Source organism: Anser cygnoides, chromosome 3 (genome assembly GCF_040182565.1).
Source record: "Anser cygnoides isolate HZ-2024a breed goose chromosome 3, Taihu_goose_T2T_genome, whole genome shotgun sequence".
NCBI lineage: Eukaryota > Metazoa > Chordata > Aves > Anseriformes > Anatidae > Anser > Anser cygnoides.
Window position 1 is genome coordinate 18,975,275 of NC_089875.1, and position 13,219 is coordinate 18,988,493.

Consider the following 13,219-nt stretch of genomic DNA (forward strand, 5'->3'; position numbering starts at 1 on the left):
AACAGAGCTGATCGCCTCAGTGAGTCTGTTCGCCTCAGCGAGATAATACAGCTGGCTGTCAGAGCAGCTGTTCAGTGAGCAGCTGTCCCTTCAACAGAAGAAACAGCTGTCTCATCTTTACTACTGGGACCTTTTTACTTTCCGGTTTTCTCAGAGTTTGCTGTCAGGCCTTCTCAGCACCCTAGAGTCCTGGTAGAAACAACTCCATTTAGAGGGACTGTTACAAAGACAATACAAATTCAAATGCTTCAAGATATCAGCTGGGTCACGGATGAACCCTTTCTCCACAGCTGCATGTTGTGCACTTTAGTGTGTTACTTCTCCAGATGACAGGGCAGGGAGCTGAGATAGACCACTGCCAGGGACGAGGTGCCAAGGCTCTTTACGTTATTGAATTGTGTAACAAAATACAGGACTAGGTGCTTGAGAAACACATAGCTTTGCATTGTGATGGCACTGGAGCTTAGAAAACTGCATATTAATGGTGATGGGTTGAATAGCTTTCAGCAAACCTAGCATTTTGAGGCAGGTTGGAACGGACCCACTGCAAACTACAGCATGATCCTCACAAGCTCTGAATAGACTTCTTCGTATTCTGCGCTCCCCTTTCCTTTTGGGCCAAGAGCTTTGGGAATGGCTTCTTCGTGAGAAACCTGCCCACACAGATGAAAGACCTACCTAAAGATGCACGTTACTTGGTGTCTGTCTACAAATGCAGGTGAGATGACACAGGGTGGCAGACCCTACTGGGGAACCACTGGTGATGTTCCCAACCCTTCCATGCTCTGGGAAGTCCAGGTTTGGCCTGTCATTTGCTCATAATTGTTCTGTGTGGACTGTTCCAGCATGTTCAGGCTTAAAAGAGCCCTGGAAATGTAACATGATGCTTGCTCCACTAACAAGCTTGGAGTAACACCAGGTTCCCCTTTACAGGGCTGTTTTAAATGGGCCAAGCTTAGTTTTTGCCAGCACTCAGAAGCTCGATTTAAGAATACGGCAATCTAGACCAGGTACCAGTCACACTGTGCAGACAGCCTATGGTGCAGGCAGTCTCTCCACTGCTGATGTTGTGCAGTGCCTGCCACCTTTTCTCAGCAGCTGATGGGCCCAGTGGAGGTGGCAAGAAGCATCAGGATGCATCACTATTCTCCTGTAAAAATGGGATGTGGCTACTGTAAGATTTTCCTGGTGGAGAAGCCATGGACTCTACTTTCTTTTGGACTTGACTGCCAGCATGGCCCAGAGAGAGGCACTCCAGCACCGTACTGCTCAGCAACCTGGAGCAACCCCCCCCGCACCTGTCAGCCATGGAGCTGACCTGTCTTGCAGCCTCTGGGAAGGGTCAATCCTTGTTAAAAATAAAGGGTGAGATGAAGTTGTCCTGTTTCCAAATTGTGACGGACTTTTACTGTAGCATACTGATTTCCAGAATATTTTTTAGTTTTATTTTGCAATGATGTGACATTCACAGAAAATTCCACACACATTCATGTGACAGAGATACCAATTTGACTATGTTCATTGAAGAATGATAGTGAAAGCTGTCAATTATAATTGCGCTTAAACAATTACTGAAGATCAGCTTCCATCTCTCTTAGTGGGACATGCAATTAATGTTATTTAAGACATCAGATCAGATGACCGCCGTCAGCCCTTCCACAAACTATCAAGCTACTGCAATGATTACTTAAATGTTATTGTACGTTACAATTTACAGTCTAACAAGATGGTGTAGTTCATCTCCCGAGGATACAGTTCTGGAAGGAGAGAAGCAGGGCAGATTTCCAGATTATACGTAACATTAGTCATGCATCCATACTGTTTTTCACTGAAAAGTACTAGGAAAGAAACATATCTTGGAAGTAGATCTTGGAAGTAGATTTCCCTTCAGCAATTGCAAGCTGAAATCCTAGCAGAGAGATGTGCATCAAGAGATCTGACAGAGCATCTATCAGAGGACAATAATGTGCACTAAAAATAGGAGAGTTGTTCTCCATTTAGTAGCACAGACCACATTTTAAGTTGGACTATTCTTTGTCAGTATTATCTCTTCCTTGCAGCCCTACACAAAGGGATCCAGTCCTTCCCTAGGGTTATCTGACACTTAGTTCCATGGGAAAGCAATGTATGAAATGTTAAGGCACTATCAGAAAAATTAAATGAAAATCTCAGCTTCACATTCTTTAGGGTCCCCAATGTTCACATAGCCCACCCAGGTGTTACACTGATCTCCATAAATTTCCATTGGTCTCCAACCATACCTTATGCCTACACCCTCAAAACCAGTTTCTGTAGATTATTTTGTAACCTTGATTTTATATCACTCCCCGACCCTGGTGTCTGATATCATCTCCTTCCAATTCCAGTGTCTTCAAAAAGGAAGATGTTTCCTCCTCCTGCCACCCAGCGGCTGCGGAAGGTAAAATAAGCGGGCCCAAAGATCAGGTGGGCCTGAGAGCCAAGACTGGTACCTGAAACTGTGGATCACAGATACTGCAGCAGAAGTGGCTCCACAGGCTAAGGCCTGCACTGAACTAGCTTGCTTTGACCACTGCATATATACATAACTTGGCAAATACACATAAGATTAATGCAGAAAATTAATAACAAAAGCAAAACTAGATAAATCTTATAAAAAAATTCAGCTGAGTAGGCAGTCAGTGTGGCTATGAGATACCACAAACCCGTTTTGAAATCATGAAAAAGGTGCTGCCAGAACCACCGCAGATAAACAGCACATTTATCCTGCTGGGCGACATCCCGTCACATGGGATGTGCTCCCTGTCAATGACTCTTTGTGAACACTTAAATGATGCTGGAAGCTCACTGGTGTCACACTCTTTGCCTCTAACTCTAATGCCATGTTCTGCATTAACACGCTTTACATTCCCTTTTTGTTTCTTTTTGGCCTGGGTAGAATGAGTGCATCCAACAATCTCGTGAGGTGGAACAACGCAGAGACAGTGCTGATGCCTATCTACCTCACAGACTTTGTATTTTGCATCCCTTCCTGGACAAAGACAATGAATACGCAGACTCCAATAGCTAGCTGTTCTGGCACACAAATGACTACTTTTTTTTCCTTCCCTAACAGTTTTCAGTTTTGCTTTTTTTTTTTTTTTTAACATATTGCCAGCTTTCAGAAGAAAAAAAGAATGTGTTCTCACCCACTACCTCATCAGTAGAGAAACAACCATAATCTATTTTAATTAATAAAATAATTAAATACCAAGTCCAGCAGGCACAAAATACTTCCTGCAACTTGAATATAAAAATGCTCTTTTTCCAGATGGTAGAAATATAATATTTCAAGCTGAGAATTACATCTAAATATTTCCAAACTGTACGCCCTGGAGTGCTTCAAAAAATATTTCAAACTCTGCATACATTGTTAAGTCCTAAGATGGCAGCCAATTTTAAGCAGGATGTATGTAAGCAAAATTTACTTTTAGACAATGAAGTTATATCCTCTTGCCTCATATTTTTGTTGTCCCTAGGAGTGCTAGAATAAAAAAAGGACATTTTCATAGAGCTGTGGGCCAGAGAAATAGAAAAAGTTTGCATGTGATGAGCAGTTACAGTACATGGCTGGCATCATCTAGAAAAAATGTGATGTCACCGTGTTACTGACAGTAACAAAACCTGTGAAGAGGGATGCCCAGGCTTTAATCCAACATTAAAAAGGCACTGAACTCAAAAGACAAGAGGTGATCACATCATTAGCACATTTTTTGGACAAGCAAACCATGTAGCAAAACACCCGATTCCATTACATTCAGCAAAACTAAGAGTTGTCTTGAAAAGGCAGCAAGACCATAGCACAAAAGCAAGGAATTTGTTCCTAGAGGACACACACAGCCAACTAATCCTCCAGCTTCGTCCGTTCTTGTCCTGTTCCCTCACCCAGGCTGGTATAAATTGCCTTGGGAACAATGATCAGTAACTTCTTGTTACTCCAAGGTCCTTTCCTCTGCTATTTAAAAGGATGAGGGAAAGATGTGGAGGAAAAAGGCTGAACATGTGAATGAATCAGCATCTTGCTGGAAGCCTTGGTATCTCTAGTTTTTGTCTTTAACTGGAGAAGGCAGCACATGAACCAAAAAATCATTAAAGACCTGCTGTAGACAAAGCAATCCTCATATAACAGAATAAATCAGCTGTCGGTCACATTTCAGGGTTGCCCTCTGAACCATGGCCGTTATACATGTAAGACCTTCACCACAGTTAGCTAATGTCAAAATTCCTCCTCATCTTCCTCTAATATATAGCTAGCTGTGTGTGCTGAGGCAACACAATAGGGTCCAGCCCTCAGTTCCCCTTAATGCCTTTCCACATGTCCACAAGAGGACTGTTTTTCTGGCTTCGATGCATTTAAGTCCTTCTTGGCATTACAGCAGAAGGTGCATTATTTTCCCCACAGTAAAAAAAAAAAAAAATAAAATCACAGCTATAACCTGGCAGCAATTCTCTCTCCTAGAGGAAACAATGATTGAACAATTAAATGTGAAAGCTCTATGAATCACAGTAGATGAGCCACATGGATACAGATTCTTTTTTTTTTTTTCATTATAGTCCTACTGGGTTTACAACGGAGGGACCACAAGGCAGTTTCGTGAGGAAAGTTTGCTCCTCAAACTCTCCATTTACACACGCACAGACCATGGCTTAAAGGTCCCTGGCTCAGCAGAAGGACACTGTGAAGAGAAGAAAAAAAATACAGTAAGCAACAGCAACAACAAATGAAGGTTCTGATCTGGGTCAGTGTGCCCCACCATGCTCCCTTTGAGGTAAGTGACTTCATACCACTGAAGATCTGAGCTCATATACTGGTGTTTCGAAACACAGAGACGTCTGTCTTGTGGCACTTCTGTTACAGGCTGTGCCTGGCTCTAGCTGAAGGCCTCATTCTCAAAGTTATTTGAGAATATATAACTCAGACAGTGCTGCAGGTGTTTGGTGAGGAGAACTAAGGTATCCAGGTTTTGCTGTTAACAACACTAGGGTTCAAGCTGACAAAAGCCTGGTGGATGCCCATGTGAACAGACAGTGAGGTTTTTGGAGTCACAAAGGAATGAGAAGGACTTTGTGCAGGGACATAATCCTACGCAGCACTGTCACAACACTATGACAGAGAAGAAACCCATGAGGAGATGGTGACAGTGTTAAATATTGCATTCCTTCAGGTGAAGCCCACACCCTCTAAGGAGACTCCCAAGGTAATAACATCCAGCAGAAGTGAGCATTTCCAGTAACACTTCTTTTCTCTCCCTATTGGAGCGAGGCCAATAAATCACACAGTAGACCTGCAGTGTGTTAACAGTTGTGATCCCCTAAGAGATGAGGGTCAGGAGCATCAGGGCAGGTCAGTGCCTTCTGCGGACTGCACTTAAGAGGATGAACTGCAACTTCAGAAATATTATGACAGCCCTTTCTGCAATGGCAGCCCAAACAGTGTTGGTCAGTGGATTTGTCTCTCATTTGGTGGCATGTTAAGTAAAAGATAATGCTCAGGAAATAAAAACCAGATGCTTAAGTAGGGCCATAGCTTCCCCATACTGGCCTAATCCTGGACCTGAGCCACGGTGACTAGCACACACAGAACAAGCTGGTCAGGGAGCAGACTATGAAACCAAAAGCTTTTACCATTTTCGTGAAGATGTCCACACAAGCATTGCGGATCCTCTCTGGGGTGGCAGGGCTGTCCAGTCTGAATGGTTCAGTCAGGCCAGAGTCCTTCCTTGCTGAGTAGATGGCATCTTTAATGGCATAAAACACTGAGGCAGACAGGAACAGAGGCGGCTCTCCCACAGCCTAGACAGAGCACAAGCAAGATTGAGGCTCCAGCCCAAAGCAGTCCTGATTCTAGAGAGACTAATGGGGCTAACAGAAAGATGAGCAGGCCCTAGACGACAATCAATTGTTCTCATTCCTCATTCCTTCTTTGTAACTTCTCAGTCTTCCAGATGTGATCAACAAGGAAAGGCCAAGCCAAAACAGCAACTCACCTCTCAGGTGTGAACCTCAGTCTACCAGATGTGGGTAGTGAGGAAACACCAAACTAAAACAGATTCCAGGTTACCAGGTGTGATCGGTGAGGAAAGATCACGCTAAAAAACAATCCCCAGTCCATTTTAAGAAGATTCAGTAGCAAAATATAAGCTTTCAAACATAGCAAGGCTGCTATAAAGGAAAACAGGTACTAACCCTTTCCCACATCCCTTTGGACGATACTAAAACTTCAGCAAAGGGAATTCAGATTAGGCAGTGGTAAGTTGTCTAGGCAGAGTGCATGATACCCCATCACTGGAGGTCCTTGCAAACCCTCAGGGATTACACAAGTATTGTCTAACACAGCACGCTGAGACCCTTGCCAAGCCCCTTTTTTCTCAATTCTTACACCAGCACTTATCACCCAAGTTCTCCTCTTTGATGAAGATGTTTGTGTGGATAGAGGGGAATGAGACAAGGTATGGAAACTGGCAAGACATATACAGGTTAACGATGCTGGGTGGCCTTCCTAAATGCTCCGCTGAACCATAAGGAAAGCAAACTCCTTCATGCTGTACATGCAGACCTGACTAGCTGCAGGCACCGGCATTGATTGCAATGGAAACAGCTGAAGAAGATGTGGATTCGTTATTATGAAGCTTTAACGGTGAAATATCACTGTGAAACAGCGAAGGAAGCAAGACGTGAAAATTCAGACACAAGATCTTGGTACATCAGATCTGGGGAAATGGTACTACTGGTAATGTCATTCACAGTGGTGGTTCTGCTGCCAGGGAAAGGTAATCAGGGCTTTTGGAGATGACAGCAAGGGTGTTAGCATGCAGTGGAAGGCTTGCAGCCTCTGTAAGAGGACAGCTTCTAGCACAGCAAGGTTGTTTCAGTTCTTTCTACTGGACAATCAGGGATGCAATGTGCAGTCTACTTCCGGTCCTCTTTACAATGAAGGGTAGTGTACATGTTTCTGGTAAGGAATAGAAAAGCATCCTGACCCGAGTGTAAAGCCAGCATATCAAAATCAACTATTCTGACACATGCATCATTACTTTACCACACATTTACAGAAGCAGTAAGAGGCCTGCAAGATCTTGCAAGTGTACCTTGGATGAATAAACTGCCTTGCTGTTCGGACAGTCACGGAGAAGAGAGACGTAGAATTCTGTTGGGATGTCTCCAAATGCAGGGATTTTGTACATCCCAGGCCCTCGAGTGTACAAGTTCCCTTCTGGTGAATAGCGCAACTCCTCCATGGTGAAGAGCCCAAGTCCTTGGACAAACGCTCCTTCTATCTACAAAAACATCCGAACAAGGTTACATTCTTTTTTCATTGTTGTTGAACAAACAGTGACAATTTCAGCCAGAGTTTTCAGCTCTCCATTCCTAGCTAAATACCTATTTTTTTGTCTCTAAACCCTCGTCCCTTCTGCTGAGTAGTTTAGCACCTTTATGCAACTTCTGTGTTCCCAATATAGATATGACTACATTTTCCTGGCAGATGAAGCAATCTATCTATACAGCAAGCACATATACTGTAAATGCAGGACAGGATATTTTTGATGAAATAAGGGAAAAAAAAATCAATAGCAGAATATTGAATTCCTTCACAGGCAGATAAGCACTGAATGAATTGTACTTGCTGATAATTCAAAGAAGATCAAAAGGACTGAAGAAAACTTATCTGAAAACAAACTATTTTATGTTTGCTATTTCAGTATGAATGCTTTCCTGAGTACTGCATATTCTCAGGTTAACAGCACAGACCCATGCAATAACACTCCCATATCCATTCAACTATTAAAGGCTTCTTTGCATAACTTTTCTACTCTAAATTTTAGGAGAAAAAGAAAAAAATAAGGGAAGCAGCTATGAGAGGAGGACACTCTCAAACAGCCCTATATGAGGAAACTGCTCTCTGTGTCCACTGAGAGATCTGACAAACAGACTACTCTAAAGATGCAGCACAAACATTCCTTAACCCAGCTCCATGTGCTTGCAATCCTGCAGCCATACAACTAGTTTGCCCCCAAGATTCTCTGCAGTGATACATGGAAGGACACAGGAAACTGCCACCTTTGACAGGTTCCATACAGCCTGTATCTTTATTCCCAGCCCCTATTTAACATGCTGAGAAGACAGAAAGGACCCCTTGCCCCTTGGCCACTTCCCAAAAAAAAAAAAAAAAGCCTCTTTCTGAAAACATGCTGTTTTCAATGCACCTTATGTTCTGGAAATAGATCCTGCAGCAGCAGCACTGGAGTTGCACTATACTGACACCTACAGTTAGCAAGGCAGCATTGCCTAGGTAAACAGGTGCAAATGTCTAGTGACACATCTCCCGGTGTATCAGACTACCTTATTTTTATTACCTTTATTTGCTGGGTAGTTTCATTGTGATTATTACTGCACAAAATACAGAAGTACATTTGTACCTGCCTGAAAATTTGCAAGCTAAGTAACTAGTCCAACTTCCTATTGAGATCCCTGCACAGCAGTAGCTGGAGAACAGAATTAACTGCCCCAACTCTTTATTCACAGAATTAAATGGGAATTGACAATGACAATAGGAGTATAGAAACAGGGCGTGGGATTTAGCCTAGACACGCCACATAGCAGAAGTTGGTCCTGGGATGAGGTTATTCCATTGTATTAATATTCTCTGGATTAATTTCTTCGGTGAGGTATACATTGAAAAGCATTGGTGTAGCAGTAACTGGAGAATACCCTGTAGTCTTTATATCTGCCCAATACTACTACTAATAAAAAGGTATTTCACTACAAAATTTTGTGCCTATTGCATAGTTAACTGTGGGTCAAACTTTCATAATGTTCTTAAAATGCATCTCTGGATAGCCAATTTAAGTTTAAAATATTCTGTTTGTAAATGTACAAGCTGGAGTTGGATAATGGTTCATCTAGAAAAGCCTGAGGGTAATGTGATCACACTAACATGGTGAAATTAGTGACACTATTTCACTTACCTGTCCTATATCTATGGCTGGGTTGAGACTGGTGCCAACATCCATTACAATGTCTGTGCGAATGTTCTAAAAGACAGAAATAAAGAATAAATCAGCACAGACATTGAAACTTGTACACAATGGTTTTATATGAGGAGGCACAATATATCCACCACTATCCATACTTGGCCACTGGTCAACAATCTATGTCAAGCTCAATTCTTCATACTATCTTTTAAAGGGAGTTCATCTCTAAAGTAAAACAAAGGAACTCACTGAAGTTTTCCCTGGAGATTCATCAGACCCAATCTGCATTAATCAAAACTGCCAGTGTCAGTGCTCTGTACCTAAGCATAGCCAATTAGGCCAAATGCTAATGAATCGTCTTCTCTCCCTCTCCCCCCCCCCCCCCCCCCCCCCCCCCTCTTTCTCGTGAGCACACTTCTCCCTCTTTCATCCTTAAAAGATTCCAGTGTTAGTTTTAATGATTAACTCAGTTCTGGTATGTTGCTGTTCCTTTGTGCTAACACAGTGCTGATATCTCTTACATAAGCAAATCCAATAACTTTTGCAATCATTCATTAAGCCTCCTAATATCCCCGCAGGTCAGACAATTCTCAATTTATTATACTTTATGGACTGTTGCACTGTGGAACACAGGAGTTAAGAAATTCAGTGAAGGTCACACTGGACCAATGACTGAGCTAGGAACAGGCTGACACCCACTATTTGTTCTAACTCCCTGTGAACATTTCTTATAACTAAACAAAAAAAGGCTATTTCACTGATGATCCCCTCACCTTGTGGTCACCTGTCAGGCAATCTATTTCAACCTCGGAGCAAGCAACGCCGTAACTGAAGTAGCAGAATGGCTTCCCTTCATTCTTTTCAAAATCGTAGCCAAGATCAGGAATTCTTGACACAAAGAAAAACAAAACCACATTTCATTCCACAACTTAAAATCTTTATTCACTTGTGTTTTACCTCCTCCATCAAACCCATGCAGAAATGAAAAGCATAAACAACTACAAATAGAAATCTCCTAAAGCTACCCTGTATTCCCAAACCTTATTGAAACTATTTTAGCTATTTTCCAGTGAATCTCAGATCTTATGGTGAGTATTATGGACTCATTGCCATAAATCCAGTAGCAAATCCTTTGCTTTTTGAATGTAGTTGAACATTTCTTGGAGGTCATTTGCAATGATTCTAGGCAGCAAAGGGCATACAGCCCTTGGTTAGAGCAGTGACAGGGGGATTAGGGCTGTAAATCCTCCCAGAATCTCCTTGGATGCAACTAAGAACTGTGCCTCTGTAGTGTGAATATTCACTCACCTATAAAACCCCGTGGCTGACAGGCTAACACAGTTCTGATAGGCGGTTTTAATCTGCCAAAGTGAATAAGAAATTGAAAACAATCATTGTCCAACCAGTGCCTGGAAAAACAGCTACCCCAAATACATTATTCCCAAATACATTGCAAGGAGAGCATGAACAGGTGTCCAATGACAGACAGCTGTGACACTACCCAGCACCAACATTGCCAAGGGAAACATCATCTTGCTTCCCCAGATAGCCTTGTCAGCAGCTACCAAGGTATAGTGGTAGAGGTGTAAGACTTACTCATTTATTTGTCTCTCAGCAAGATTAGTCTTTCAAGCTCAGAGACAAAGGTTAAGCTATCAGTCTCCTTGACTTCACTGAGGCCAGGAGAAATCCTGTCCTGACATCCAAATTACAAAATCGAAGCTCCTCCTTTGAAGAGGAGCTTCTATTGAAATTAAAAAAAAACAAAAAAAACTTTAAAGTTCACAATTGAAAATAGTTTTAGAGTGTTACAGCACACCAATCTCTTATTATTGACGTTATAGAGTTATTTAGGTTATAAGTTATTTATAGGTGTTATAGGTATATTTTATAGGTTATTTATAATTATCTAAATCACAGCCAAGAAGCACTATAGGAGGTGGCGGGTAACTCAGCAAAGTCATCTTTGTCACAGAATCCCTTCATTACAAATTAGGTTTCTTTCTGTCTGGGACTGGAGCTTGACTACATAGATATATGTAACCGCTCAAAACTTATTTGGTAAAGTTTGTCATAGGCAGGCCCCAGGATCTGGGGAAATCTCCATATTAAAGTCACAACTGATGTTTTGGGAATGAACCCTTGCTGGCTTTGGTTACTTCCCTTGCCAGGTTTCTGCTTTGCTGTCCTTTCTCAAATCTTTGCTAGTGAGATGCAGACCTGGAAGATAACTTATAAACAGGGTTTGCCAATGCAAACAATCTGTGACAATGCCCACCTGTCTCATGACATATACAGACAGCTTACCCAATCTTCCCAGGATCCTTTCGGATTAGACTGTTTGATTGGATCAAGTCTTTTTAAGATGGTCTGACATGCATTCTAAAAACAAATAACAAAAAGCAGTATTAGAAGATTTGAAAAGTCAGCCTATAGTATTAAGAGAGTAATACTAGTCTCAAAGAACCTTCTGTTTAAATCAATATTGCCTCCAGGACTTTGGCATATCATAAAACAGATCAAAGTTCACTAATAGAAGGCTCGCTGCGTAGGAGAAATGTTGACTGAATAGGATTTTAAAACAGATTGTCTCTGCTGATAGCAGAAGAGAATCCCAAATACAGCACAGAACTTGCCAGACCATGGCACACAACACCAAAGTCCATTTTTTTATGCAGTAACTTTACCTGCACCAAGTCACAGTGGGACACATTGCCATATGCAGCAAGATGATCCAATAACACCGAAAAAATATTCTTGCCAAAATTCAACTTATTGAATCAAGCTGTGCAGAGCCCAACCTACTGAATCAAGCCATGAGTATTTAGAAATTTTTTACTTTTGAGATTATCCATCCCCTTTTCTTCAGACATGAGACTGACCAAGACTAAATTCCTCTTTTCAATGGAAGAGTCACATACCCTGCAAGCAGATGCACTGGTAGCTCTACACCATGTCAGAGACGATCATAACCATGCCATTGCCACAGAAGGCTATTTGCTCTAAGTGTTTAACACTTAGAGGTATTTGGTTCTGGAGCACAGCCCACAAACAAGCTGCAAGTAGTATCTGCAGTGTAATATATTGTTATAGATAAGGTCTCATTAATTACTAACAAGCTAGCCATTTAAACAGATGCTTTGTTCTGTTCATTTTGAGTAATCACAGAAACAATATTTTATGACTACAAAAAGCCTGAGAGTAAATAAAAATAGAAAAAAATAGTCATTCATTATCTAACACCCCCTGTAGCTATAGCAGAAATTATGAGGTATCCTTTGCCTGCTAGTCCCTTTTGAAGGTTATATTTTCCTTAAGCTATAGATAAATATGTATCAACTTTTCATCTTCTGGAGTCCCAGCTCATGACCCAACTGTTTAAATAACTTGGTTTCAGTACATGGACAGCCATTCCGTTGATGTCTGCACTGACAGATGCAGCTGTTGGGGAGGTATTTGGGACAGTATTTGTGCTCGTCTCACTGATGTAAATTTTGGAGGTGGGGATTCCCAGTGACCTGCTAGCAACCTGCAGAGCAAAGGAAAACAATTTGTAAGTGGCTTATACAAGGACACGATGATTCACTGCCTACACTGCTAGGGTCCACATTGCAACCTCCACCCTCTTCCAGTACTAAATCTCATCTTTCTTGGGGAATCAGTTGACTTGGTGCTTCAGAGCTAGCCAGAAAATTAATAAGTTTGCCCTTCATAGACACCGTGCAAGTAGATATATATACACTTTTGCCAATCCGTAAGCTGCATTATCTACAATAAGAAGAGCTAAAATGACTCTAATTCTTCTGCTCAGTTGTAATAACACTCTGGAAACCTAGCATTGCTGCTGAAGGAATTAGTCATGTTTTGTTACCCTATACATGCCTACAATGGATGTGTCAGGCTGTCTGAGGCAATACTATAAAATGAGTGTAATTTGGCTGAAAAGATTTCTCATGCTGTTAAGTCCAAATTCATTATTACCTGGATCATTTTGGTGTGAAGTCCTTGACCCATCTCAGTCCCACCATGTGTAACTAACACAGAGCCATCTGTATACACATGGACCAGAGCTCCAGCCTATAAAAGGGAATATTATTCCAAGTTTACTCCAAGTGCCATCATAAATGAAGTAGTGAAGTGCTTGGCAGAGTCCAGTTAAAAATTACAGAGAGAATGAATTTGGAACTAGAGCAGTGTTGTTCTTTTGAGTAACTAAAGCCACTAGTTTA

The 13,219-nt window shown here is 41.7% G+C and overlaps 1 protein-coding gene across 1 annotated transcript in view; it reads right to left on the reverse strand.

Annotated features, from left to right (window-relative positions):
- Positions 1-1,422: 1,422 nt before the first annotated feature.
- The window catches only part of XDH (xanthine dehydrogenase), a 49,586-nt gene continuing 37,789 nt past the window's right edge, over positions 1,423-13,219 (reverse strand). Inside the window, 9 exon segments of the mRNA XM_048078421.2 lie at positions 1,423-4,694; positions 5,644-5,811; positions 7,107-7,295; positions 8,985-9,050; positions 9,764-9,878; positions 10,299-10,351; positions 11,298-11,372; positions 12,391-12,519; positions 12,972-13,067. Of these exon segments, the coding sequence (XP_047934378.2) occupies positions 4,644-4,694; positions 5,644-5,811; positions 7,107-7,295; positions 8,985-9,050; positions 9,764-9,878; positions 10,299-10,351; positions 11,298-11,372; positions 12,391-12,519; positions 12,972-13,067 (942 nt within the window). The 3' untranslated portion in view covers positions 1,423-4,643.